Source organism: Pristis pectinata, chromosome 6 (genome assembly GCF_009764475.1).
Source record: "Pristis pectinata isolate sPriPec2 chromosome 6, sPriPec2.1.pri, whole genome shotgun sequence".
In the NCBI taxonomy this organism is placed as follows: Eukaryota; Metazoa; Chordata; class Chondrichthyes; order Rhinopristiformes; family Pristidae; genus Pristis; species Pristis pectinata.
Window position 1 is genome coordinate 57,453,173 of NC_067410.1, and position 25,834 is coordinate 57,479,006.

Consider the following 25,834-nt stretch of genomic DNA (forward strand, 5'->3'; position numbering starts at 1 on the left):
ACATTACAAAACATTAAAATTTTACAAGTTTTGATATTTAACAGAAATAACCCTGAATAAACAGGAACCATGCAAGCCAGTCTTCCAAATTGTAAACAAAATACCTCTGATATGGGGTAGTCTTTGTCACACTCTCACGCATGTAGTCAACCAACTGTTTCTGTGTCCTTCCACTGTGGAAGAAAAAACAGGAGATTAACCACTAACACCACTCAATTCACTATTAGAATCATCTCCAACACTTATCATAGTTTAACACACAAGTGACCCAAAGTAATTTGTCAAGAAGGATCAGACTGACTGCATGTGTCATGATGATAAGCTCTTGACCTTACCAACACTGAGAAGACAAAGCAACACAGGGAAGTCCAAGTCTAGCAGAAGCCATTTTCTCACACACACAACAAATTGTGCATTAAATGCTACATCTCTCATTCAGACATGATATTATCCATTGTCTTCTACTACTGGTGCTTAAAAGGGAATAAAATATATTGGTAATTGGAAAAGATTATTACTACTTAAGTATTTGATGATTTATTTTCATAGACCAATCAGTTTAAACATGGCGAGTATGCCAGAAAAAAGTAAACTGGTAATTGTGTTGCAAACAAGAAAATACTAGAAGCCATTTCTCAATGTAAAGGAAATGAGAGTAGTCTACCAGAAGGGGGTGCAATTTACTAATTTTGAGCATTCAAAATTAGGAACTAAAAGCACACCTTTGAAAAATTAGAATAGTACAGCTGCATATTTCCTTCATCACAATAGTATCAAATATAAGTGTTGCAGTGACAAATTTAACTGTAAACTTATATTGTTAGGATATGCACTTATATGTAAATAAAAATGGCCAAAGTCCTCAAAAAAAAAGTGCCTTAAGATTTTTCCCACCTAGCTGAGAGCAGATGGGGCCTCAGTCTGATGTCTTAGCCACAAGATGCCACAGCTTGATTTTTGTGCACAAGTTACTCAACTGGGACTTGAACCCACAACCTGACTCAGCAGTGGAGTGCTACACCATGAACCGGTGAAACAAAAATAATGACATCAGCTTTTATCACGGGTTCATCAGTTTGGATATCAGAATTATCTAAATGAAGTTCACCATGTTACTGATCACTATCTTTCTTGACAAAGGTTGTCTATACCATGGATGGATTAATGCAAGAATATTCAGCTATTTTCTATTAAATTTGACCATTAAAATAATTGTCCCACACCTCTACTTTAATTGCTCACCGAGAGAAACTGAACTTTTATTGCTTTGATCTCAAATTAGTATAATCTTATTGCAAAAAATACAAAGATTAAAATGTTGAAAAAGAATTCCTGCATTTGTAGCAATGTTACAGTCAATAAAATCAATCCATTGGAAAAGCTTTCACTATATAACCAATGGGAAGAACAAGAGTAGTTGCAGGGCTGTTTCATTCTGGTATGTATTCAGTGCATACTTCATATAAAGAAGAGCCCAGCCTGCCAATGTAATGCCAGCAAGTTAATTTATGAAACAGTCACCAAGCCAAACAGCGAGGATAAGAAATATGAGGGCAATACAAAGATCAGAATAAAAAAATATTTTTGCTCCAAAGTCATCCAGAACAAAAGATGCATAAGGTTCTAGAATCAAGCTAGACCAGAAATATGCTAAAGACAGCCATCAGTTGATGTCTTGTACTTTGATCTTCTCTCTCTTCCCCCTTGCATCTCCATTAACCTGAACTGAACTCCTCCACATCAAGGTCTAACGCATAGTCTAACCATAAAATAGGATCTGACCCAGAAGTTTTAAGTTCTGCTCCTGATGTTAAGAACTAGCTTTCTCAATACTAATGGTCGTTTCGTTATAATATCAGGGCAAATAAATAATAGACCAATGGTATTGGCTAATATTTATACTCCAAATACAGATGACCCAGGATTTTTTGAACAATTTGTGTCATTTCTACCAGACTTGAACTTTTATTCTTTGGTCTTGGGAGGAGATTAGACCCCAAATTAGATAGGTCATCTACTAAATTAGCAGTTCGTAATAAATCAACTTTATTTCTTCAATCGTTTTTGATGAAAACTGGAGTTATTGACGCTTGGCGTTTTTTGCATCCAGAGGATAAGGAATATTCCTTTTTCTCTCATGTTCACCATACATATTCCAGGATTGATTACTTTTTTATTGATAACCAAATGATTTCATGAGTTCAATCCTGTGACTATAAAGAGATTGCTCTTTCAGATCATGCTCCTGTGCTTCTCTCTTTAAATTTCCCTGGGCTCCCTCAGACAAATAGATTTTGGCATTTTAACCTAACCTTGTTATCTGATAAAAATTTTTTCCAATTTATGGAGAAACAAATTACTCTTTTTTTTAAAAAAAGAGAATTCGTCGGAAGAGATTTCTAGTCTTATCATTTGGGATACTTTCAAATTATTCCTTATACGGCAAGCATTAGGAAAAAAGCTGATAGAGAGAGAGCTGATCTAGTTGATCAATTGAAACTATTAGATCAAAAATATGCTTTGGATCCAGATCCAGTTTGACATAAAAGAAGAGTTGAAATTAAAACTAAATATGATCTCCTCTTAACTTATCCAATTGAAAGTCAACTTTTAAAAGATAAAAGTCAATTTTACATTCATGGAGATAAAACAGGTAAATTACTGGCTAACCAATTTAAAATTTCCAGAGCTAGACGGCAAATTAAAGAAATTTTGAAGGCCAATGGCGAGAGGACAACTGATCTTTTAGAAATAAATGATACTTTTAGAGAATTCTATTCTAAACTTTACAGTTCTAATTTTCCCAAAGATAATACTGTAATGGATAATTTCTTTGACCAATTAAATGTTCCTACACTTTCCACTGAAAATCGAAAACAGTTGGATCAATCTATTACATACGAGGAAATCACCGAGGCTGTGTAATCTTTACATTCTGGAAAGACTCCGGGTCAGGATGGATTTCCCAGAGAATTCTATAAGGCCTTTTCCTCTTTGCTTATACCTCATTTATGTGCTGTCTTTTCGGATTCTTTTAAGTTGGGTAGACTACCACAATCTTTTTATGAAGCTTTTATTTCACTTATTCTTAAGAAAAATAAGAACCCAACAGAATGTGCTTCGTACAGACCAATTTCGCTACTTAATGTGGATGTTAAAATTTTATCTAAAGTTCTAGCTCGTAGATTGGAAAATATATCCGATGATCAGACTGGTTTTATTAAAAATTGATATTCTCATTTTAATATCCGTTGTTTATTGAATATTATTTATTCTCCCTCTAAGGAAATATCGGAATGAGTGATATCTTTAGATGCTGAGAAGGCCTTTGATGGGATTGAATGGAATTACTTATTTAAGACCCTAGAGAAATTTAATTTTGGGCCTAATTTTATCCAATGGATTAAATTACTTTATTTATCCCCTTCTGCTCGAGTTCTTACTAATTTTCAAAATTCTAAACCTTTTAAACTTCAACGTGGAACCAGACAGGGATGTCCTTTGAGCCCTTAGCTCTTCGATTTGGCCTTAGAACCTTTAGCTATTTCTTTCCGAGAATCTAGAGATATCTTTCATATCTCCAGAAGAGGTATTAACCATAAAGTTTCACTATATGCTGATGATTTATTACTTTTTATATCTAATGTTGAAGCTTTGCTACCTCCTATGCTTTCTTTACTTTCTCGCTTTAGTCATTTTTCAGGCTACAAATTGAACTTATACAAGGGTGAACTTTTTCCTCTGAATAACTTGGTACCATTTGATATTAACATTCCTTTTAAAATTGTAAGAAATCATTTTACCTATCTGGGGGCGTCAATTACTAAAAATTATAAGCATTTAAAGAAAATTTTTTCACCTTACTACACTATGTGAAAAGGGTTTTATCAAGTTGGTCTCCCCTTTCTATATCATTGATTGGCTGAATTAATGTTATTAAAATGAATATTTTACCTAAACATATATCTATTTCAGGCTTTACCTGTTTTTATTCCTAAATTCTTCTTTGACTCTCGACTCAATTATATCTTCTTACATATGGAATAATAAACATCCTAGACTAAATAAAGTTCACCTTCAGAAGGTTAAAAAGAACGGAGGTTTAGCTTTACCTAATTTTAGATTTTATTACTGGGCAGTCAATATACGAAACCTTACGTTTTGATTACATTACATTAATCAAGAGGCTTGTCCAGTATGGGTCTCTTCGGAAATTAACTCTTAAAAAATTTTCTATTATGTCTTTGCTTGGTTCTTCACTTCCAATATCATTAAATAAACTAACAGATAATTTAGTAGTTAAACATGCCTTGAGGATTTGGTTACAATTTAGAAAATATTTTGGTTTATTGAGTTTTTCTTCGTCCAGTCCCTTTTTCTCTAACTACTTTTTAAACCTTCTATGACTGATGTAGTTTTTAAAGAGTGGGACAAATTAGGTATTACTTGTTTTCAAGATCTGTTTGTTGGAGGAAACCTTTCTTCATTTGAACAATTGTCTACCAAGTATAATTTACCAAAAACTAATTTTCTTCTTTTAGCTATTTACAAATTAGAGATTTTCTTCGATCTTAATTACATTCTTTTCCTTTGTGTCCTGATAAGAATTTATTAGATGTAATTTTTAATTTGGAACCCTTTCAGGATGCTCAATATCTAATATTTATGACAGATTATTAGGAATGAGTAAGGTGCCACTAGATAAAATTAAAAACACTTGGGAACAAGATTTGCAGATGTCAATTTCCGAGGAAACTTGGAATGAAATTTTCAAGTTGGTTAATGCTTCATCATTATGTGCTCGTCATTCTCTCCTTCAATTTAAAATGGTCCATAGAGCTCACTTGTCTAAAGATAAACTATCCCGTTTTTATTCTGATATATCTCCTTACTGTGATAAATGCAATAACGGAGTGGCTTCCTTAATTCACATGTTTTGGACGTGTCAGAGTCTGAAGAAATATTGGGCAGAGGTCTTTCGTACTTTTTAAAATAAATTTTAAACTTAATCCTTTGATTGCACTATTTGGGATTATTGGAGAAAAAGATACAACTTTGAAGGCTTCTGATTTACATATTCTGGCTTTTATTTCTCTTATAGCCAGGAGAGCAGTATTGCTTAAATGGAAGGAAGCTACTCCACCTACGCATGTTCAATGGTTACAGGATGTTATGTCATACTTGAATCCAGAGAAGATTCGCTGTTCAGTTCCTGATTCTAACCTAGACTTTCAAACCCTGTGGGGACCCTTATTGAATTATTTTCAAAATCTCTGATTTGGGGACTAAAAACGCAGATACTGGCTGACACGGTTACGTTTTTTTAAGGTTTTTCCTTGCTGTTTCTTCTATCTAACAGCTTCGGGTTTTGGTAGTGGGGGTAGATTTGTTTTTGTAATAAAAAATTTCAATTTTTCCTTCCTTTATTAACTAACTACTATATGTGATTATTGGTTTAGAGTATTGTAATCCTAAGTACGATTTAACACAATGTATTCAGTAGTATTTTTATTCTCTTTCTTGATGCATGTACTCTGTATTTTTTTCATGGATTTAATAAAAAAATATTGTAAAAAGAAAAAGAACTAGCTTTCCCAATCCTATCTTTAATTGAGAAAGAGTACTACACCTAAAAATAGGTGCTTTAATTCTTAGGAAGTGGGCAACACCATTTAGAGAAGCATTTAAATTGGTAAATTGGTTTATTACTGTCACATGTACCAAGGTACAGTGAAAACACTTGCATGCCATCCATACAGATCATTTCATCACATATACATTGAGGTAGTACAAGGGAATGCAGAATAAAGTGTTACAGTTACAGACAAAAGTGCAGTGCAGGCAGACAATAAGGTGCAAGGCCACGACAAGATAGATTGTGAGGTCAAGAGCCAATCTTATTGTACAGGAGGTCCATTCAAAAATCTTGTACAGTAACAGCGGGATAGAATCTGTCCTTCAGCTTGGTGGTACATGCTTTCAGGATTTTGTATCTTCTGCCCGATGGGAGGGGGGAGATGAGGGAATGTCCAGTGTGGGTGGGGTCTTTGATTATGTTGGCTGCTTTACTGAGGCACCAAGAAGCATTGACAGAGTCCATGGAGGGGAGGCTGGTTTCCATGAGGTGTTGAGCTGTGCCCACAACTCTGCAGTTTCTTACACAGTCTCAGGCAGAGCAGTTGCCATACCAAGCCATGATGCATCCAGATAGGATGCTTTCTATGGTGCATCTATAAAAATTGGCAAGGACTAACAGGGACATGCCAAATTTCTTTAGCCTCCTGAGGAAGTAGAGGCGCTGGCATGCTTTCTTGGTCATGGTGTCTACATGAGTGGACCAGGATAGGCTACTGGTGATGTTTACTCCTCAGCACTTGAAGCTCTCAACCATCTCTGCCTCAGCACCATTGGTGTTAACAGGAATGTGTGCACCACACCACTTTCTGAAGTCAATGACCAGTTCTTTTGTTTTGCTGACATTGAGGGATACATTGTTGTCATGGCACCCTGCCACTAGGCTCTCTCTCCTTCCTGGACTCTGACTCATTGTTATTTGAGATTCAGTCCACTACGGTGGTGTCATCTGCAAACTACTGTTTTCCCTTGACACATTGATAGTGAGGTTTCTTTGAGAAATACTGTAGTTTGTGAAAAGATACACCCACAATGGTGTTGAGGAATGGCAATACCAATCTGGTTTGAATGTTTTCACATACCCTCTACCTTTCATCTTTTCAGTAATGCAGATCATGGTATTGAAGCAGCCTTGGCCAAATTGTTTCCCTACATACTGCAAATAGTAAGGTACTCAATGCAGCCATTGTTCACCAGTTGAGGATGGTGATAGATACGATTCAAATTAAGCAGACATTTTTGCTCTCAATGATATCCCAGATGTAATCACCTATACAAGCACATTTGCAGTCCCAGATGCAAGCATCTATAACAAGCAGAGAGCATTCCATCATAATCTTGATGTGTTTGCATGTGAAGGCAATGCTTCAGGTTGCAAGGAGGCATTCAAACTCAAATAGAAGCCACAATCCCTCTGGCCTTTTGCGCCTACTCCACAATTCAAGACCACCAGGGCTGACCTTTGCCCTTCTCCTGCATTAACCTCATCCCTGAATTCACTTAATATCCAAAAAAAAATCCATCAATCCCCAACTTGATTGTGCTCAGCAACCAAGCCATCTCAGCCCTCTTGGGAAGAGAATTTTGAAGATTCGCCACCCACGGTGAAAAAAAGGTGTTCTGATTTCAGTGTCGAATGGTCAATACCATATTTTGAGGTCAACACAGCCATGTTTTCTCCCCCCTACTAAAGTGCATAACTCACACTTTTCTACATTCTATTCCTTCTGCCATATCTTCACCCATTCAGTCATCCTGTCCATATCCTCCTGAAACCTCGCTGCACCCTCCTTGTAACTCAGTGTGACAAAGCTTTGCATCATCAGCAAACTTAAATATATTACAATTGGTCCTTTCCTCCAAATTATCATAGAGTCAGAGAATTATACAGCATGGAGACAGGCCACACATCCCAACTCATCAGTGCCAACAGATGTACAAAATGTGAACATCCTCCCACTTCCCTGCAATTTAAAACATTTAACTTCCAATTTCTCTGGGTTTTGATATCAGCTGAAACATTAACTATTTATCTCCACTGATGCTGCCTGGACCTGAATATCTCCAGCATTTTCTCTTTTCATGAAACATCATCCCTGCATCTATCCTGTCAAACCCTGTGTTTTTATGTTTCAATGAAATCTTCTATTCTCCTAAGCCCAAGATACTACAGGCCCATTGGAACAATAAATTGTAGATGCTACAAATCTGAAACAAAAATTGAAAAAGGCAGAGGTACTCAGGTCAGGCAGCATCCATGGAGACAGATAGAGTCAACATTTCAGGTAAATATTTCACAGGCTGATGTGCTGAGTGTTTCCAGGACTTTCTATTTTGGTAAAGCTCCAGCCCACTTAATCTCTCACCAGACGTCCCTCACCACAGAATAGTTGATTTTGACCTGCACTCATAGCCACAGCACATGACTGGTTCAGTGAGATTTTAGTAAACGAAAGCCCTGTCCACTCTTCCAGGAGTAGTAAATGGTGTAGGACTCTGCTCTAGTCATCCCATTGGAGATGGTCATTTCCTGACACATGCAGAATCTTACTTCTCATCTACCTGTCCAAACTAAATGTTAGTTAGGTCTTACACCTTGCAGGTATGATCTGCTTCATTATTTGTAAGATAATGAGCAAATCTGAACATTTTGCAATCACTACCAAGCAACTATTTCAGAGATGATACAATGTCATTGATGGATCAGATGAAGATGATTGGGCCTGAGTCAGTGCTCTGAGCAACATCTGCTGCAACAATGCAAGACTGTGATGATTCTTTTGTGAAGGTTCTGGACTTTTACCTGACTGGAAATTTGACTGTGGGTGCACATAACCATATCCAAGTTTAGCTGCATGCACCTAGTGAATGTGCTTAAAATAATTTTGTTGGCTGAAGAACAAATTCTTGGAAAATAAATTTACATCCTTTAGGAATTAATTATGGTTTTAGAAATCTAGACAGTTATATTAGAAACACAGGTGTGCCATTAGTCTGTGCTTCTCCATCTCAGCTGGACTTGATTATTGAAGTCAAAAGCTTTCATGTGAAACTTCAAACAAGAAGGTTGCTTGTTTTATCTCATTTGGAAAAATACAAATCAGATTTCTGCTAGGGGGAGAGAATGATTACCGTCAGCTAGGGCTCAGTGGTAATACTTTCCTTTGTCTTTAAATTGTGGGGTCAAGTTTCATTCTAACTTTTAGGAATGCAACCTCTATCAACTCCCCAGTACTGCACTGGAGGAGTGTGCATTGCAGGAGCTGACCTATTGCGAATACAATATTAAATTGACATCTCATCTACTTCACAGATCCACTGCAGACTAGCTCTTCTTTAAGTATGGTATCTCAACCAATAGTTATTTTTCAGCTAGCACCACAATTAGATTCCCAGGTAATTATTCTTGGTGACCAATCTAATGGGATTTGACTGCCGCAATTCTCCATATTATAGTTCAACATTTCAACTCAATTGGGTTTGAAAATTACTGGATATCTCGAGGTTTTGAAAGATATTATGCACATTCACTTTTTAGCCTCAAATTGTAAATGAAGCGAAGTGTGTTGAAAACATGTTTGCATGCCCCCATATTGATTAGGATCTCTTAAGTGACAATTCTCCAGCTGCATTTCAAGTTATTTCAAAACGTAAGTCATATATCTTATGTCATTAGGACACATGAAATTCTAGCTGCAGGGATGCTCATTAGCAGGGGAGCAATCTAGTTTACACAAGCCAATGACCTGAAACAAACTATACAGAGACAGCAAATGCCAAGATTATGAGCATGCAATTTTAATGCGAAATATTAATATTTTACATTTTCATAGTGCTGCTCACATCAGGTCAAAATGTAGTGGTGTAGAAAAGGTACTTTTGTAAGAACAATTTATTTTTCTATTAAGGTAGGATGTGCCCCATTACGGGTTCTGTTAGATTTTCTAAATTATGTTATAAAAGTTGAGAGTAAGGTCATTCAAAGGTTAATTGGTATTCAATAGAAATTCAATCAATGGTTTGGTCTTGAGTCAAGAGGTTGCAGACACTGACTCCTGTATTTACTACTCAAGAGAGCATGTGGCAAATGATTGCTTCTGATTAAGCACGGCAGAGACACAATCTTGATGTGGACGCCAGGAATGCTTGGAATACTATACATCAGCAGGAGTCTCAAGTGAATTAAATGAGCAGATCATTGAGGATAAGTCAGCTACATTCCACAAAGCTTGGTAATTTTTGCAAAACCAATAATTAAACAGAAATACTCTAATAAATACAAATGCTACTTTAAAATATACAGTAGCTACCACCTACCTGTATCTGAAGGAGGACCCCCGGCTAAATAAAACTGCCTTGGCCTTTGGCTTGGGTTGGTCCATGAGTCTGAAGAAAGTGTGATACTCAACGCAGTTCTTCCAGAAAATCTTACACTGATCACGGTCAGCCAGAAGAAATTCCAATGTATCCTGGTAGGAATCCTGTAATCAGAGGATAACTGCATCATCTGTGTTTCAATTGTTCCTCAAAAACTACAGTTTGGATCCTCTACTGAATAATTAAAAAAAAAACAGGGCATTCGAAAGGAAAAAAAGGAGGCTCTAAGTTGAACAAAGTACTGGGGAATTGGCTAAAAGATTAGATAAAAAGGTGATCCTAAAGTAGGAGAGCGAGCTGGAAGCTTAGGAAAGTAATTTTAGGACGTGAGGCTGGTAATGGTGGCCAAGATCAAAGAGACTTAGATACAAGGAGGTAAATTTTATATGTAAGGGGTCAGACACTCAGACTGGCAATGGCTGTGCTAAACTTGGATAACTGAATTTTAGATGAGCAAATTTAAGAACATATAAAGTGAAATTATCCTGCAAAGCACTGAACTTGAAAAGTTTGGATGTGACAAAGGTTTTAGCAACATCTGAGCCAAGGCTAACCAAATACTATATTTTAACTGTTGTAATATAGGGAAAGACTCTTGAACGAACTTCTTGTATGATAAAGATGAACTTGAGATCTTTCAATCTACCTCGTCATGGCCCTTGCACCTTCTCTGTCTACCTTTACTGCACTTACTCTGTAACTGTAACACAATAATCTGCATTCTGTTGTTTCTTTGTTTTGTACTACCTCAATGTACTTGTGTCTGGCATGATCTGTTTGGATGGCATGCAAGCAAAAGCTTTTCACTGTACTTCTGTACATGTGATAATAATAACCCGATACCAATTAGATTGTAGTTAAGTTGCACCCAAAGTCATACAAATGGGCATGCGATAGACTGTATAATCCACTTTATTGATGTTAGCCAAGTTATAAGCAAGTCTGGCTAAAACATCTAAAAGCTTTCTGTTCTTCTACATCCAGCCAATAAAGGAAAAGCAGCCACAGTACATTTCATCTGAAAAGTGCAGTACTGCTCTGGATCACCAGTCTAATTCTGTGCTGAAGTCTCAGCACTCATGGCATTGTGACTCTCAGGTGGAAGTGCTACCACTGAAGACAAGAGGGGCATAAGTTTAGTGGAAGATCAAGGAGGGAGGCGGCAGCTGGATATTTTGAAGGAAAGTGAAATGTAGGGATAATGCAAGATCGCATTCAAATATTTCAAAACGCTTAACATTACGTGCTGCGAAACAACCGCTCCACCAGCTCTCTGCTTTTGAACTGTAGCATGTGAATGAATCAATTCTCAGTGCTGTTATTTAACTTCAACTTGGGAATGTTTGCAGATTTCAGGGAGTTGACATGTGCAAAATAGCTTGGTGTTCCTTCATGGCTTGCAGCATGCTCAGCCAAATTCTCAGATTCCTCTCCACCTCTCTCTAGAGCTATATTGCTTTAAAACTAATCTTTTTGATAAAGCTTTCATTCACTTCTCTCAACTTCCTCCAATGCACACTATTGACAATAATTTCACATCTTATAATATAAAAATCAAACCATACATGGACCTCTGGGTGGAGCTTGACAAGGAATCTTTTCCTCTTGAAACTAAGCTTTCGGATCTTCGCCCAATTAAAGGTGTTAATTTTTGTATTGCCCTGTAGACGAGAGGAAGTGTAGGGAAGGAACGAATAGACAAAATTAACAATGTAACAAACTTAAATTTATAAATCTACAACTGGACGTAACTGCATAGCTTCTAGAAATAGGCAATGAGAAAGCAAAACTCACAGCACACATTAAATATCAAACCAGTGGCTAAATCTGCTAATGCTGCCCTTGAAGGCAGCTCACTGCACTCGTGATGATTCCCCATCCCTACAAGATGGGAGTTAACCAGGCAAAATTATTAACAAACATATCCAATAATTAAATCTATTCATGGAACTACAAGACTAATTTATGCCAATGAAAGAGAGAAGTCATAGACTCAAAGTTACACAGCATGAAAACAGACCCTTCAGCCCATCAAATCTACACCAATCATCAAGCACCCATTTTTACACTGATCCTACCTTAACCCATTTTATTCTCCTCACATTCCTATCAGCTCCCTGCCAGAGTCAACTTACATATTACTGGCAATTTACAGCAGCCAATCAACCTGCAAATTTTTGGGATGTGGGTGGAAACTGGAGCACCCGGGGGAAAACCCAAAGGAAGATGATGCAAACTTCTCAGACGTCAGGATTGAACCCAGGTTGCTGGTGCCGAAAGGCAGCAACTCTACTAGCTGTGCCACCCTGCGAGCATTTCTGAAATGATGCAACCACAATAGAGAAGTGCCAAGGATCAGCATTAAACAAAATAGTTTGGAATGCCACAGGAAAAATGAGGAAGGTCTAGAGAACCAGAATGCCATTTAGAGAAAGCAGAAAGGATTATTTTACGAAGGTGCATCCAGTAATCTGACACAGATTTGTGCAACATGTAAATAATAGCTACGCAAGCCTAAATCTTACATGTCTTATTACAGGAAAAGCATATTGGATTTTCTTAGTTTCAAGCTCATCTCTACCTGAAACACCAGTACTCCCATGTGGGCCACAGCCAGATTGATTTTCGTCCCTTCTCTATCAGTGGCTGGATGAAACCGAATTCCATACATCTCGAGCTTCCGTGCTATCTCCAGTACCTGAAAATCTGACTCGGCTGGAGTCTGGCCTCTGAAACACAAACCACATGGGAGACAGTAATAGTCTGAGTCAATTGCTACAAATGTGCTGCAAGTCTTTCAGCACCTCTTCTCTTGTAAGTGGAAATTTTCAGTGTGTCAACTATGCAGATACAAGGGCCATGGTCAGAACATCCAGCGTCCACCAGCCTATGGATTTAGAGATGAGCGGCTTTGTGCATTGTGCTTTTCATTTGAGTTTTTTTTTTAAAACTATCCAGGACTTCATAGCATGGTAAATATAGGTTCAACATCCAATATTTTCCATTCCCCATCAACTTTTCCCCTCCCACCTCCAAATTCCCAAGTTAAAATATTGCAGAAACGCGTCCCTCAAAGCAAAGTCTATCCCTTGGAGTTTCTGCACCTTGGACACAACAGCTACAATGTTGTTCAATTTTAAGTTTATGGCATCTGGGAGTGCAAGTTTCAAAATTATTGCAGAGATTCAAGAACTCAAAGAAGCTTTCAATTACAATATGAACTAACAGGCTAATATCCCCATCAGTAATTTTGATAGTGCCTTTGGCCATTCCTCCCCACTTGCCATAAGGTTTTGGAATTCTGCTGCACTGAAACTTGTACCAGAGATGGGGAAAGCAGGTCTCCAACATCAAGTCATGTCACTGGTTTTCATCCTTCAAATCACAGGTTGGTATGTGACAAAAAATTTGCTTTGTTTTACCCGCCACCTTACTCTAGATGTCCTATCTGCACACCAGTCAAATTAGAAGACTCTTACAATGCAATGTTGCACCCAGTCAAAGACATACTGCACCTTTCACTGTTACAATCACAAAAGTTTGGCAGCAGAGGGGGTTTCAAGTTCCACATTGTCTATCATTATAGCACAAGACGTTATCCAAAGACCAGTGTCACCTAGCAAGAAATAGTTCAAACAATCTACTGAAATGTGCATCAGCAGCCTATAATGTTGCTGTTCCTAGGCAACATCCTACATTTTCAGCACTTGAGCCCACTGAAAACCACACATCAGATTTCAGAAAATTCTCCAATATATACAGGGCAGGTTTTCATAAAATAGTTTAAATGTGCTGCTGTTTGCATGGGTTTGCTTATATGCACACTGAGAAGAAATTACCGCACAGAAACCAAGACTGTTTAGTCCAAAAGATCCACCTACACGAGCTTCCACCCACTACCCTTCTTCACCTTGCCTTTTCAGCAGATTTTTTTCCTCCTTTACATGTTTGTCTAGTTTCTTAAATGCAGTTATGCTAGTTGCCTCAGCCTCAACTGCGCCACAAAATTTCTCCTATATTCAGTATTACAACTATTGTTTATGGCACCTTATATATAGACATACTTATACATGTATAACTTCATAAACCAAATTTGGCTCTCAGTCTTCCCTCTTCTAGGGAAAGAATCCTGTATTATTCCATCTTTCCTCACAAGTACGACCTTTCAGTTCTTGCATTCTGGTAAATATTTTCTTAAGTCCTTTCCATAACATGAAGAATAGAATTTTTCCACAATATTCCAAGTGTGGCCTAGCCAGAATGCTATCATGCTAATATAAATTGTTTATCAGTTCAGTCCCTCCAGAAATGAATACCAGAGCTTTTAGTTATTTTTTCTGGGCCTTATTAACCCACATTGCTACTTAGCTGTAAACCAGATTCTTCTCTTCCTCCACCCTATTAGACATCTTTATCAGTGAAGTTAATTTGCCAATTTAATCACTAGTGTGCAAGCCTATCATCATCTTTTCACATTTGGTCTTTGTATTAATTACATGCCTTGCCAATTTGGTATCAGTAGCAAGTTTTGAAGCTGCACTTTTGATTTCAGTGCCCAAATAGTTCATATAAACAATGAATCCTAGGCCCACTATTTCACCAGTTCATTGAACCATCTGCAATCCTTGCTGTGCTTATTTAAAAATTTAAACTTTAGTTTATTTTTCAGAAAAGCGTATACCCAGAGCTTGAGTCACAGAGAGCATTTCAAACATGAAACAAACTACGACAGCAATGCTTGGTTTGTAACTGCCATTTCAGTACAAAAGTTAGCCTGCAGCTTCTGAAGTATATCCCCAGTGACTTGGTAAGAAATTGGTTTCAATTTAAATGTCTCTTCCCCTGGATGTACAGATATTAAGAAACAAAACTACCAACACTATGGATCCAAATTAAAGGATTTTCATTTGCAACAAGTGACAAAACAATTTTTATGGAATAATTCAATATTAAGAGGTACAAGATGTCATTTATACATTACCCAATAGCTCATAGGTCACAGAAATATCAAAAGAACTCACTGCACTGTTTATATCACCTGTTTCTAATCTAATTGGTGGATTATACAGCAGAAATTGTGAAATACTGGTGTCACACCTGAGCCATGCAATGTAGACAAGTCAGAGATCACCCTGTAATAAGGAGCAAAATCAGGTTTAAGCAAAGGCAGCTTGGTTCTTGTCATTATAGTCTGCATTTCTCTACTCCCAACCAACAATGAGACAAAGTTTTGACATGATATCAATGGACTGCTTGCAGTGCATTTGAGTCAATGAATGGAGAAGCAGCAACTTGTTATGGAAGGAATCTTCTACTCAAAAGGATTAAAGTACTATGCAACACACTGAAGTGTGCTAGATTACTAGATATACGAATAGGAATTCATTTTGTTTGCAAAACTTGAGAGCTGGTAGCTCATGTAGACAAATTAAACTCACATGTTTTGCCGATGAAAGGCTATAATCTTTTCCTGCAGCATTTGCTGGTTTAGCAAGAGTGTGTTGTTCTTAAGGTAAGCCAGATCCACAGCCTCATCACAATCCCCGACTTCAGCTAAAAAAAATAGAGGAAGGTGATGCATTTTAGTGAGGCAGAAACCTACACGGACAAACATGCAACACTGGGTTATTTCTAACTCTGAACAAATACCCCAGGAATAATGCAAATGCTTTCTAGGTTGCGGCAGATTCTCACGGGGTTGAGGTTTTGCGAGAGGTAGGCAGGTTACACACGACAAAGCAAATTCAATCAAGTTAACTACACTAAAGGAGATTGAGACACAGATACGATAGAAAAAGGAAACAAAACTGATGCAATATCCAGAATGTTTTGGATCAAAGTAATTGAAGGCCTCTGTAAGAACAATTTGCATTTATAATTATCCAAAGTAGAATCCATAATACATAGTTAGCAGCAATGCTGCAAACAGAATAGAATATGATAAACACAGAGGTCTCAAGCCACTGTCAAGATTGGAAAACTCAAATAGATAAAGGTGAAACCATGGAAGGATTCCAATACAAACTTGTTTCCAGACCAGGAACCAATGCAAGTCAGAAAGCACAGAGGTGACAGGGGAGCATAGACAAAAATCAGTCTCCTGCTCACTCTTTTCTAAAATCCAGCTTCCTTAAGATCCTATACCTCAATATCTCAATTGGAATTATTATTAAACTGCTGTTCCAGTTATAATATTTTGATTTGTGTCATGAGCTTGAACGAGACAATGAAATAGCCCTATTAAAATTGTTGACCACACAACTCCATTTCATGGCCCCCATTTTACTTGGCATTGAGTTCCTTTTCTTCTGATGTCGTCCCCACTCTTCGAAATTATCCATTATCCTCCTTCAAAAAAATTAATTCCAAATCCCCTCTCCTTGCATACAATTGCCCATTTCCAATATCCTATCCTCTCCAAAGTCCTCCAATGGATTTTCAATTCCCAACTCCATGTCTAACTTTGTGCAACTCAAACCATTTGTGCCTTTCACTGCACTAAAACCATCCTAATCAAAACTAAGCAACCACAGAGCACACCCCTCATCATCCCCATCTTGCATTAGCAGCTATTAGCACAGCTGACCACACCATCCTCCTCTGCTCTCCAGCTCTGGTTCCAGTCTATATGCATCATAAGCAGAGAATCTCTTGTTGTGATGTCCTTCCTGGTTGCAATCTGTAGTTCCATAAGAAACAACCCTGGACTTCCTCTATTTCACATCTACTTCTCGGTGATATCACATAAAGATACGAATGACACCCAAAGTCCACCTTGACACCTCTCTCCCAACACCTCCACTCTCTCAAAGTTGTCATGCTGCTAATCCAACATTCAGCATTGGATGAACAGAGATTTCTTTCAACTGAACAGACATAAGGCTTCATCTTCAGACCCCATCACAAACACCTCCCTTTTGCCATCAATTCCTTATTCATCTCTATGGCTCAACTCATTCTTCAAACCTAGTTGCTTATGTATCCTACCCCTGATGAAATCTCTTACCACAATCAAAGTAGAGCTTTACGTATTACTTTATACCAAAGCATTTGACAACATCATGGCTCTAATACATGATATTAATGAGCTCTAGGTGGCAGCATATTACATAGAACATAGAACAATACGGCACAATACAGGCCCTTCAACCCACCATGTTGTGCTGCCCTTCAAACCACACCTATGACTATCTAACCCCTTCCTCCCACATATCCCTCTAACTTAAATTCCTCCATATGCTTACCTAACAATCTCTTGAACTTGTCTAATGTATCAGCCTCCACCACCACCCCAGGCAGCACATTTCATGCGCCAACCACTCTTGAGAGAGGTGAGAGAGGGAGGTCAAAAACCTCCCTCTGACATCACCCTTGAACTTCCCACCCAAATATTGTTTAGCTTCAATACTCACACTGCAAAATATGAGAGATGAGGAGTGCAGATGTGTTCTCACTACACATTATTTTGTTCTCCGCCAGGTCCCGCTTTATCTGCAGTGCAAACAAGTATCTGGAAATAGAAAATGAACACAATTTGTGGAAGATCTCTCCTTCAATTTGAAATACACACACTCAAAAATGCAGCAATAGGAGGTGCTTCATTCTTTGTAACACTTTTCTAGTACCTGGCATCAGAGAACTTCATGATCCTGTAACTAGGTACAATGATCTATAAATATTTAAATAAATAGCCTGTCACTTTCTAAAGATAAATTTAGGTTCAGTAAATGCCAGAAAACCCATCATAGAGCAAATATAACTAAGTACATAAGAAGGGGAGTTCAGCAAAGATCATGAAGGTGTGTATGAAAATATGATTCCTCTAGACTACCATTGCTATGATCTATATGAACCACCCAAGCTTCAATGAATTGAAGCAGAAATTTACAACACAAGCCATCACTTGGACTGAAACAGCAGTTGTACTTGGATCTCACGTGCTTAGTTTTTTTTACCTCAGCTTTTGAGCTCCCCCATTCTCAACCATGTATAAATGAGTGAACTAAGATTAATAAGAGGTCTGGTAGTTAAGGATGCCCAAGTGAGCAGAGGCAAGGACAAAAACCTTGGGTCTAAAATTCAGTGTCCTCAACTTAAAAAAAAGGGCAATTGAGGAGGAAGAATTGTCTAGTGTGGATTGGGAAAAATAGATTAAAGGAAAGGTCAGTAGATGAATAGTGGCAGATACTTAAGCAGCCATCTTATAGCATTCAGCAAAATGTATCCCAATCATAACAATTCATGGTCAACAAAAAGGTTGAGGAAAATATTAAATCGAAAACCAGATTACGCAGAGTGGCAAAAGCTTGTAGTAGACCAGAGGATTGGGAATATTTCAGGAACCACCAGCAGAACATTAAAAGGCTGACTGAGAGGAATGGAGAAAATGAGTAAACTAGTGAAAGAACAGGAACATCTGGAGAAACAAAAGGACTGCAAATGCTGGAATCTAGATGAAAAACACGATGACGGTGGAGGAACTCAGCAGGCCAGGCAGCATCCGTGGAGAAAAGCAGGCAGTCAACATTTTGGGTCAGGACCCTTCTTCAGGACTGAAGATAAGAAAAAGGGAAGCCCAATATAAAGGAGGGAAAAGCAGAGCAGTGATAGGTGGACAAAAGAGGGGAGGCGAGGTGGGCACAGTGTGGTGATACATGCAGGTAAGAGTTAGTGATAGGCTGGTGCCGGGGAGGAGAGAGCAAATCCACTGGGGGAAGGGTGAAAGGTATGAAGAGAAAGGATAAAAAGGCTAGGGAAGGGAAGAGGAGAAGCAGCATGGTGGGGGGGGGGGGGGGGGGGGGGGTGGGTAGGGATTACCTAAAGTGGGAGAATTCAATGTTCATGCCATTAGGCTGCAAGGTTCCAAGACAGAAAATGATGTGCTGTTCCTCCAGTTTGTGCTTGGAATTCTCCTGACAGTGGAGAAGGCCAAGGACTGATTATATCAGTGATAGTGTGGGAGGGGGAATTGAAGTGACTGGCAACGGGAAGATGCAGGTGTTCCGCGAAATGGTCACCTAGTCTGCGTTTTGTCTCACCAATGTTGAGGAGGCCACATTTGGAGCATCGCAATGTAGAGGAGTCTACTGATTTAAAAGATTTAAAAAGGGATCTGAGGGGCAACTGTTTCCCCACACAGAGGGTGGTGGGTATGTGGAACAAGCTGCCAGAGGAACTGGTAGAAGCAGGTACAATTAAAGTTTGAGATATTTGGACAGGTACATGGATCAGAAAGGTTTAGAGGGATTATGGACCAAATGCAGGAAATGGGACGAGCTCAAATAAACAAATTGGTTGGAATGGACGAGATGGGCCAAAGAACCAGTTTCTGTACTATATAACTTTGACTCCAATGCAACATTCACACTTGTGCAATGAAATTTATCTGCCATAGTCCTGTCCATTTCACAAGTGTACAGTTATAACTATACTCATCATCATCTATTATGGGAGCAAGTTTCACATCAGGCTTCATTCAGCAGCTTCCAACACAAGAGTTAGACTGTTGAAAAATTAAAGAACATCAGAATTGACCCCTGGGGACTATCATTACAAACTAGCTTTCAGATCAAAAAACATTCATCTACCACTTTCTGCTTTCTGACACTGAACCGCTTTATTATCCACCACTTAACTTTCAAGTCCATGGTCTTCTCTCAAATAGCAAGAGTCCCTCAAGAAGGAATAAATCCATAATGTGCATCCATGACAGAACGAGATCAATTTGCCTTGGTGCCGAAGGCAAACTCTGGGATTAATAACAACCCCGAATGGAAACATGCTAAGCAATGTTAAGCTTAAGTAGGATTTGTCTGTTCTGATCCTCTCACCAGCCTGTGAATTAAAGGCAGCTACAAGTTTGGATTTTGTGCTTTTTGTTCCAAAATTAGAAAATCTAATTTAAGTACTCAAGGTAGACAAAGAATAATAATATTTTGGGTGTAAACAAATCTAATCCACTTGCCTGGAATAAATGCAGCTCCACATCACTAAAACTTTATATAATCTAGGACAAAGAAGCCTGCTTGATTGGCAGTCCATTCACCACCTTAAATGTTCAATTGCTCGCCCCCCCCCCCCCCACACACACAAGGATAGTAATGTGTAATATCTATAGTGTGCATTGCAATTACTTATCCAGTCTTTCCCAAACCCATGACCTTTACCATCAAATCAAGGAAGCCAGGTACATGACAACACCATCACCTGCAGGTTTGCCTCCAAGCCACACAAAATCCTGACTTGGAAATATATCACTGGTCCATTGGCACCAAATCCAAGAATTCTCAATTAAACAACATTGTAGGAGTATTTTGACCAGAAAGACTGGGGCAGTGCAAAGCAGCAGCTTGCCTTTCTCAAGTGTAATTAGGGGTGAACAATAAACACTGGCCATTCTAGTGACAACTAGATCCCAGAAAAATGAAGCAAAAGTGAAAAAAAAAATCAAATTACATAATGTACATCCATAAGTAGTACCAGAAAGAGTAAACAATTGTTGCAAACACCATCCTGAATTTACAGCGAAAGATAATTGCACCTCGTGCATCACTGCAGTAACAGAAATCAATGGCTGGAATCTATTCAAATGTCACTCATTACCTTGTATACTCCTCCAATAGCTGACCAGGATCAGGGGGGAAAAACTTAACTGAAAGTTTGAACAATGTGTTCTTTGGTCCTGTAAAGAATGAAACACATTAAGAATATTTGTCTTCAGTAACATACTAAGGTTGCTTCGATGTCAGAGGGACAATTCATTGAAGGATACCAGAATAAAACTAATAACACAACAAAATCAGAGCCAACAGCCGAAGTCCAAGTCACTTCCCTAAAGATCCCATGCAAAAATCAATTTTTGCCTAAATAAATCACAATGATTCTTGTAACTATACTGTATAAAGAAACTCATGACTTGTTTGTAGCTATAGGAATGCAATGGTCATGAACTTTAAATAAAGAGGTCATTTCTGGTCATTAGGATTTCATGCAGCTGAGATAGTCCGGCACTCAAAGGGAATTATTGAGCAGCTTCTGCTGTTTGCTTACTGGATCTTAATTCAAGGATAGGGAATCAAAAGATAAAGCAAATTGGGATTCACCATGCAAATTATCCAAATTTCAAAAAGTCAAATTATTCCAGTGCAAGCAACTTTAAAAGCAAAAGATGAATGAAACACAAGCAGAATGAATGGAGAGAATTTTGATGGACTCAGTTTCTTGATTTGAAATAGGTCAGCATTTGACAGAACTTTTCAAATCATTCCAAGCAAAACACAGCTCGAATTTGTTAATGCATTCTTAAGCATTAACAGCCAGGGTCACACTTACTAATACTATAAACAGGATTCACAACAGAATGACGGAGCAGGCTATCTTCCACAATGTCATGTTATGCCACTAGGGCATTTATGGATTGCAGACCAGGCTTAGTTGCATACAAGAACATTGGTTTGATTAAATCATTTAGACACATTCCCATTTACGTTAAGGGATTTTACTCTTGGGAAATGAAATTTCCCATTTCAGTCATCCACTGCTAACATCACTCTCTGGCTATATGCTCGATAGCTCCTTCCATTCTCAACATGCATCAGCTCCAAAAACCCTCTTCTTATTACTACAATTCAGAAACAGCTTCTTCCCTCTTGCCATCAGATTTCTGAACGGTCTATGAACTACCTTGTTATTTTGTTTTGCATTATTTATTCATTTTTGTAATTTATAGTAATTTTGTGTCTTTGCACTGTACTACTGCCGCAAAACAACAAATTTCATGTCAAAGTCAGTGATATATAAAAAAGATCTGATTCTGATAAAGAACAGCACTCTGAGCTGGTTGAGAGTGGTTAGCTTTAATTTACACACTGGCCATTCTGTGCGCACTGAAATGTTGCCAACTAGTTCCATTTGAAAAGTTCAACGGTCAAGGTTGAGCTGACGAGAAACTAAACCCAGTTTACCAGAGCTACCTTTAATGCATTAATTTGAGGTAATTTCTTGCCCTGGGCCACTTGTGCCTTCCAGGACCAGAGCTACATATCATTTTAAAATGTGATTATCACTGCAGGTTCAATAACAAAAATGAATTACATTTCAAACCTTAAGTCATATAAGGTCCAGTGACACAAATCTACTTGTGTAAAACATAATTACAAGTGGACTCCAAGCTAATTATGAGGACCACTGAACTACATTCAATGCAATTCACCTGGTGACAGATTGCAAAAGACAATCAATGTTGACACTCACACATTGGGAGCACAGAGCAACACTTCATAAGCACCAGAAGGAACAAACTACGTCACTGTCCACACCACCCATCAGGCACCTCGTGCTGCAGCTGTGGAAGAGTCTGATTCCCACATTGGCTTCATTAGCCATCTCAGAACTGGAGTGGAAACAAGTCATTGATCCCATGGGACTGCCTAAGAAGCTGGTAATAGTTTAGTCCACATAATCCAACAGGTACATTAGGAACATTTAAGAGACTCTTAGATAGCCATGTGAAATGATAGAAAAATGGAGGGCTATGTGGGAGGGAAGGGCTGGATAGATCTTAGAACAAGATAAAATGTCAGCACAACATCATGGGCTGAAGGACGTGTACTGTGCTGTATGTTCTATGAAATCAATAAAGTAGCAAATAAGAGCAAGTAATTAGCAATTAGAGATCCCTTGCCAATACTAGTAATGAGGACAGCAAACTAAGGTGCTCAATCTCTCAGTAATACATATCCCCAAGGAAAAGCAATCCAACATGACAACTTGAATTCAATTCCAGAGGGACACTGCATCAGAAACTAGGTCTTGAACTTGAAAGAATTCAAATAGATAATGAGGGCCAAGTTCTAAAGTAGTGAAACGTTAAAGGGTTTGTCAGTAAATGTAAACAAATGTTTCCTGATTCTCAAACGTACATTTCATTGGGAAATCTAAAAAAAAAATCACAGGAAAAGTGATCCTTCCACAAGAAACTAGAGGTTAAGTATTGCATTAATCTACAAGAAAGGAACTGCAACATCTAAGAGTTGAAAGCCTGAGAATTGGAAGTTTCAGCAGCCAGCGTTACCAAAAAAATTTTAAGATAGATTGCGTAAATTAGCAATAAAAGGTATCAAGAACTTTTAAAATTATGCGAAAAAGGAAAGTTGTGAAAGTAAATGTAGGTCCCATAAGAGGCAAAGATAGGAGAAATAATAATGATAAATGGTCGAAGCTTCAACTAGATGTTCCCTTTCACTTAAGAAGAGTCATAGAGCAATACAGCACAGACCCTTTGGCCAAACAAGTTCATGCCAACCATGAAGCCCACCCATCTAGTCCCAGTTTCCTGCATTCAGCCCTATCCCTCGTGTACCGATCCAAGTGCCTCAACCACTTCCTCTGGCAGCTTGTTCCATATACCCACCACCCTCTGCATGAAAAAGTTACCCCTTAAGTCCCTTTTAAATCTTTCCCTTCTCGCCCTAAATCTATGCCCCCTAGTTCTGGACTCCCCAACCCTGGGGAAAACACTGTTACTATCCACGCCCCTTATGATTTTTATAAACTTCCAAGGTCACCCCTCATTCCCCCACGCTCCAAGGAATGAAGACCTAGCCTGAACAATCTCTCCCTATAACTCAGGCCCTCTAGTCCTGGCAACATCCTCAAATCTTTTCTGCACTCTTTCCAATTTAACCAAGTCTTTCCTGTAACAGGGTGACCAAAACTGTACACAGTACTCCAAGTGCAGCCTCACCAAAAACTTATACAACTGCAACATAATGTCACAACTCCAATACTCAATGTCCTGACTGAAGACCAGTGTGCTAAACACCTTTTTCACCACCGTACCTGTGACGCCGCTTTCAACAAACTATGCACTTGTACTCCTAGGTCCCACTGTTCCATTATACTCCCTAGTGCCTTAACATTCATAGTACAAGTCCTACGCTGGTTTGACTTTCGAAAATACATCACCTCACACTTATCTGTATTGAACTCTATTTGCCACTCCTCGGCTGACTTCCCTAACTGATCACGATCCCTCTGTAATCTACGATAACCTTCTTCACCATCAACATCACCTAATTTTGTGTCATGTGCAAATTTACCGATCAAGCCTTGTGCATTCGCATCCAAATCATATATATAAATAACAAGGGTCCCAACAAGCACACCACTAGTCACCGGCCTCCATTCTGAGAAACAACCTTCAACCACCATCCACTGCTTCCTACCTCCAAGCCAATTTTGGATCCATCCAACTAGTTCTCCCTGGATTCCATGGGACCAAACCTTCGAGACCAGCCTACCATGCAGAACCTTGTTCTGCCCTACCCTCATCTACCTTTTCAGTTATCTTTTCAAAAAAAGCTCTAAAAGGTTTGTCAAGCATGATGTCCCATGCACAAAGCCATGCTGACTCGTCCTAATCAGACTCTCTCTATCCAAATGCTGGTGGATCCTGTCCCACAGAATTCCCTCCAGCAACTTCCCCACCACTGATGTCAGGCTGACCGGCCTACAGTTTGCTGATTTGTCCTTTCTACCCCTCTTAAACAGAGGAACATTAGCCACCTTCCAGTCTTTGGGAATTTCACCAGTGGCTAACGATGACGCAAGTATCTCCACAAGGACCTCAGAGGATGCACTCAGGCAGGCCCTGGGGATTTATCCAACAATGCGCCTTAAGGCTGCAAATACCTCCTCCCTGGTAATACGAATGTTCTCCAAAACATCACTTGTTTCCCTCATCTCTTGAGCAACCATGATTTTCTCCTCACTAAACAGAGGAAAAATATTCGTTAAAAAAAAATCCCACCCATCTCCTGCAGCTCAAGACATAGGAGGACCTGATTATATCTAAGGGGACCTACTCTCTCCCTAGCCATCCTTTTACTCTTTATAGAGCTATAGAACCTCTTGGGATTTTCCTTAAATGTATCTGCCAGATCCATCTCATACCCTCCCAATTTCCTTCTTGAGTATTCTTAATCTTTTTATAATCAAGGGACTTACTTGTCCCCAGCCTCCTAAATCCAATGTATGCTTACTTCTTTTTCTTGACCACAGCCTTAATACCCTCATCAGCCAATGTTCTCTAAGCTTGCCAGGTTTACCCTTCACCCTAACAGGAACATGCTGCTCCTGAACACTTAATATCACACTTAACAGCCTCCCACTTGTTAGTTGTTCCTTTCCCTTCAAACAGGTTCACCCAATCGACCTCTGCTAGATCCTGCCTCATTCCCCCAAAATTAGCCCTGCTCCCTAACCTGTTTAGGACCCTAACCTGTGGACACGTCTTATCCTCTCCCATCACCATCTTAAAACTAATAGAATTATGGTCACTAAAGCCAAAGTGCTCCCCGACTGCCACTTCAGTTACCTGCCCTGCCTCATTCCCCAAGAGGTGGTCCAGTATTGCACCCTCCCGTGTAGGATCCTCTATATATTGACTCAGGAAACTTTCCTGGACACATTTCACAAATTCCATCCTGTTCAGGTCCTTGACACTCTGGGCAGTTCCAGTCAATACCAGGGAAATTAATATCTCCTACTAATACAACCCTATTATTCCCACAGCTATGAGCAATTTCTCTACACACCTGCTCCTCAAATTCCCACTGACTAATTGTGGGGAGGGGGGGGGGGGGTGGATCTCTAATACAGCCCCACCAGAGTGACCCTCCTCTTCTTGTTTCTAAGTTCTACCCATATGGCCTCACTGGACAATCCGCCAAGAACATCAGCTTTAAGTACTGCTGTTATGTTCTCCCTTATCAAAAAGGCAACACCCTTTCCTCGCTTACCTGCGCCTCTGTCACACCTGTAG

The 25,834-nt window shown here is 38.9% G+C and overlaps 1 protein-coding gene across 4 annotated transcripts in view; it reads right to left on the minus strand.

The window, feature by feature from the left end:
• Positions 1 to 25,834, minus strand: part of farp2 (FERM, RhoGEF and pleckstrin domain protein 2) — a 167,207-nt gene that overhangs the window by 100,353 nt on the left and 41,020 nt on the right. For 3 of the 4 annotated variants that reach the window (XR_007956466.1, XM_052017603.1, XM_052017601.1), the window contains exons 5-11: positions 20,614 to 20,692; positions 17,424 to 17,521; positions 15,450 to 15,564; positions 12,593 to 12,740; positions 11,577 to 11,672; positions 9,952 to 10,115; positions 105 to 173 (exon numbers count right to left, since the gene is read on the minus strand). Coding sequence is in view for 3 of the 4 variants with exons in the window: in XM_052017603.1 (XP_051873563.1) it covers positions 105 to 173; positions 9,952 to 10,115; positions 11,577 to 11,672; positions 12,593 to 12,740; positions 15,450 to 15,564; positions 17,424 to 17,521; positions 20,614 to 20,692 (769 nt within the window). In the remaining variant the exon portion in view is untranslated. The remainder of the gene's footprint in view (positions 1 to 104; positions 174 to 9,951; positions 10,116 to 11,576; positions 11,673 to 12,592; positions 12,741 to 15,449; positions 15,565 to 17,423; positions 17,522 to 20,613; positions 20,693 to 25,834) is intronic. The other variant, XM_052017602.1, reaches the window with a different exon arrangement.